Source organism: Hordeum vulgare, chromosome 2H (genome assembly GCF_904849725.1).
Source record: "Hordeum vulgare subsp. vulgare chromosome 2H, MorexV3_pseudomolecules_assembly, whole genome shotgun sequence".
Lineage (NCBI taxonomy): Eukaryota > Viridiplantae > Streptophyta > Magnoliopsida > Poales > Poaceae > Hordeum > Hordeum vulgare.
The window spans coordinates 87926175-87930282 of NC_058519.1; the positions used below are offsets into that span (position 1 = coordinate 87926175).

Genomic DNA, 4108 nt, shown 5'->3' on the forward strand with positions numbered 1-4108 from the left:
AGTCAGGGGTACCCCTATTAAAATGTGCATTTGCTATTCTTGTGAGTGCTCGGGACTGCCAATTCAGATAGTAAATTCATTAGTCCCTTCTCTCATCATTTAACTCCTCAAGCAAGTTTTAGATTGGAGGGTTTGGAGGATAATGCCCCTTGGCATTTCCTGTGGGGGAGTCTGATTGATCCAATCACGACGAATGATGTCAACCCCCTCTTTTGCGATAAATGCTCATTAACTTGATTTTAGTCTCTTTAGTATTTGGATCTAAGCATGGATGAGTTAGCAAGTTTTAGTCTCATTACTTTTAGTCATGGGACTAAAACGTATCCAAGCACCCTCTAACTAGCGCAGCGTAGCATTGGGAACTGTTGGTATGTGTGTTCTTAATTATCTTCCTCGACGCTCATTACAATTCCCGCAAAATATTTCCATCCATCTATCCTCTAACCCGGCCATGGCCTCCACCACCAGCGACAGCCACGGCCTCCTGTCCTCCTCCGCGGCGCTGGCCTCTGCCTTCCCCGACGACCACACACTCTTTCCCCCTTCAACCTCCTCCACCTTCCTCGTCGACCAAGGAGCTGCCTCCTGCTTCCACCACCCCACGGACTACTCCTTCCGCGATGCCGCCGCACAGGACCCATCGGCGCCCACCGCCGCGCGCAAGCAGACCAGGAAGCGCCCGAGGCCGTCGCGCCGGCCTCCCACGACCGTGCTCACCACTGAGGCCTCCAACTTCCGCGCCATGGTGCAGGAGTTCACCGGCTTCCCCGTGGCGCCTACCTTCGCGGCCCCGCAACACCTACGCCCAGGCGGCGTTCTCGTCGATACCGCGTGGACGCGGTACCATTTCAAGCTCCCATTCCCAGCTCCTTCGCAAACATATCCGCCCACTGGCACCACTATTAACACTAACAGCACTAGCTCTTTAGTGCTAAACGCGCTCGCCATGTTCACCAAGAACAACGGCGTCACATCTGCTGCTGCTTCCGCTGCATCCACGCTCAGCTCGGGCTCCGACTTGTACCGAAGCTACGGCCCGGTGGTCTTACGTGGTGCAGGCCGCGGGGGAAGGCCAGATGGTGCGTCCCGGCTATGGTCAACTCTCACCTCCCTTGCCCGGCGATGATCACACACACTAGCGCTATTCGATTACCGAAGGGAGAAACTACTTTTTTGCTCCTCCTATTCTCAGCTGCGTGTGTATTGAGACAGTGGGATGACAGTGTTATTGCGCATGGCGTGTTCATTTCTTCCTTTTTTTGTTATTATAAAATTATTATTCCTTTTCTCGATGTGATGTAAACATTATCTTTGTTAGAGTAAATTGCACGGAGCTACCGCACTTCAACACCATGTTACGAGTGAGTACCACAAGTCATGTTGGTCGCACTTCAGTACCACTTTAGTGTCTAATTGTTGCAAAAAGGTGTGACAACCGTATAATCCTATATTGACCGTGTATCCGACTGCACAGCCCCACTTGTCAGGTGAGATGCTAGCCAACCGGCGCGTGCCGCTCTACTGACTAGGACGGGGCCGACGCGGTCGGTCTTAGCGGGCTAGGTTGAAACGAGCCAGACCCCCGACAAACCCTAGTTCTCGTTCTCCCCTCTCCCTCTCCTATTTGCCAGCGGCTCTCTCGCAATGGCTCCAGTGACCCCCGGCAGCGGTGATGGTGGATGTCGCAGCGGCGATGGTGTGGGCGGCTATGGCGACCTTCCTGGCCTCAGGGGCGATGACCACGTCGGTCTAGAGGGCTCGAGTTCTTCCTACTACACCGACAATGATGATGATGATGAGGAGGAGGCGCCCCTGTCGAGCCACGGGTGCAACTCGCTGAGATGTGGGTGACGTACCCCATCACAAGCCATCACTGGACCAGTGGAGCGGGTGGAGTGCTGTAGGCCCCTCCATTTTTGCTTTATATAGAATGCTTGTAGGTCACACCTTGTGAATGATATATGTTGACTTAAAATGTTGCTTGCTTGTAAACATAGATGTTGATGGATGCTGGTGCTCAAATCCTAGCTGCCACTGGGAGAGATGGAAATAACAATATATTTCCATCAACATTTGCTATAGTTGGACAAGAGGACACAACAAACTGGTGTTGGTTTCTATACCAACTGAAGATATATATAGGAGGCGAAACTGGGAAATATGGCCCTTACAGTGTCATGTCTGATAGACACAAGGTATGGATGCATCTTCCTGTTTATACTTATGTTGTAGCATCAATACTCCAATAGCTTAGAATGTTTTATTATGTGAACATGGACTACTAAATTCAGCCAATCGAGTATTTCCAAACTGCCATCAAATTTTTTGCCTTAGACTCCTATATGCAAATTTCTAGAATGCTCAGTTTAGGGGGGAGGGGAATCATAAGAAATGTATGGATAATGTCAGCTATGCTTATAACCAATAGAAGTTTAATACTGCAATGAATGATCTAAAAAATGAGAATGCGGAAGCTTGGTAGTGGCTGAGTGAAATACCTAAACACACTTGGGCTAGACATGCTTTTGATACTAACTCGAAGACAGACTTGGTTGTTAATGTTGGGAAACGTCGCATGGGAAACAAAATTTTTCCTATGCTCACGAAGATGAATCTATGGAGATCAACATCTACGAGAGGGGGGAGTGTATCTACATAACCTTGTAGATCGCTAAGCGCAAGCGTTAAAGAACGCGGTTGATGTAGTGGTACGTCTTCGCGATCCGATCATGATCTGTCCCACGAACTCCCGATCGAGCGCCAAACGGACGTCACCTCCGCGTTCATCACATGCACCGCTCGATGAGGTATCTTCCTCCTCAATCTAGCGAGCGAGGGCTGAATAGTAGATGAGTTCTCCGGCAACACGACGGTGTGATGGCGGCGATGGTGGTGCTATCTCGGCAGGGCTACGCCTAGCGCTACTGAAACTGCGAACAGAGGAGAAAACGATCTAGGGAGAGAGGGGTGCCAAGGGCTTCCTGTGTGCTTGTGGGGCGCCCCCTCCCCTCTATATAAAGGTGGAGGGGTGTGGGCAACATCCCCTCCAAGTCCTAGAGCACAACCAAGGGGGGAGGAGGTGGAATCCTAGTCCCCTTCCTTCGCTTCCAAACAAAGGTGGACTTTCCACCTTTCCCAACTCCATGGGCCTTGAGGGACTTGTGCACTTGGCCCAATAAGGACACGATGTCCCCCCTTAGCCCATGCAAACCCTTGGGACGTGGTAGAACCCTTGGTGGACTTCCGGACTCCTCTGGAAGTTTCCAGAACCTTCTAGAAGCTTCCCGGTACAATACCGAGAAAACCCAAAACTTTTCCGGTAGCCAAAATATGACTTCCCATATATAAATATTTACCTCCGGACAATTCCGAAGGTTCTCGTGACGTCCGGGATCTCATCCGGGACTCCAAACAGCCTTCGTTCACCAACATACATAACTCAACTATACCGAAATGTCTTCAAACCTTAAGTGTGCAGACCCTGCGGGTTCGAGAAATATACAGACATGACGAAGACACTCTTCGGCCAATAACCCATAGCGGGACCTGGATGTCCATATTGGCTCCTACATATTCTACGAAGATCTTTATCGGTCGAACCACGATGTCAAGGATTCAATCAATCCCGTATACTATTCCCTTTGTCCATACGTATGTTACTTGCCCGAGATTCGATCATCAGTACCTCTATACCTAGTTCAATCTCGTTACCCGCAAGTCTCTTTACTCGTTCCGTAATACAAGATCCCGTGACTAACTCCTTAGTCACATTTCTTGCAAGCTTCTTGTGATGTTGTATTACCGAGTGGGCCCACAGATACCTCTCTGTCATACGGAGTGACAAATCCCAGTATCGGTTCACGCCAACCTAACATACACCTTCGGAGATACCTATAGAGCACCTTTATAGTCACCCACTTACTTAGTGGTGCCCGGGAGTTGCATGATCTCATGGTCATAGAAACAAATACTTGACATGTAGAAAACAATAGCAATAAACTGACACAATCATATGCTACGTTCATAGTTTGGGTCTTGTCCATCCGATCATTTTCCTAATGATGTGATCCCCTTATCAAATGACAACTCAAGTATATGTCTAGGAAAC

At 49.4% G+C, this 4108-nt stretch overlaps 1 protein-coding gene across 1 annotated transcript; it reads left to right on the forward strand.

The window, feature by feature from the left end:
- Window positions 1–451: 451 nt before the first annotated feature.
- LOC123425630 (VQ motif-containing protein 22-like) lies at window positions 452–1328 on the forward strand. Its single transcript, XM_045109326.1, has one exon. The coding sequence runs from the start codon at window positions 452–454 to the stop codon at window positions 1124–1126; it is 675 nt and encodes a 224-aa protein (XP_044965261.1). The 3' UTR covers window positions 1127–1328.
- The last annotated feature ends 2780 nt before the right edge of the window (window positions 1329–4108 follow it).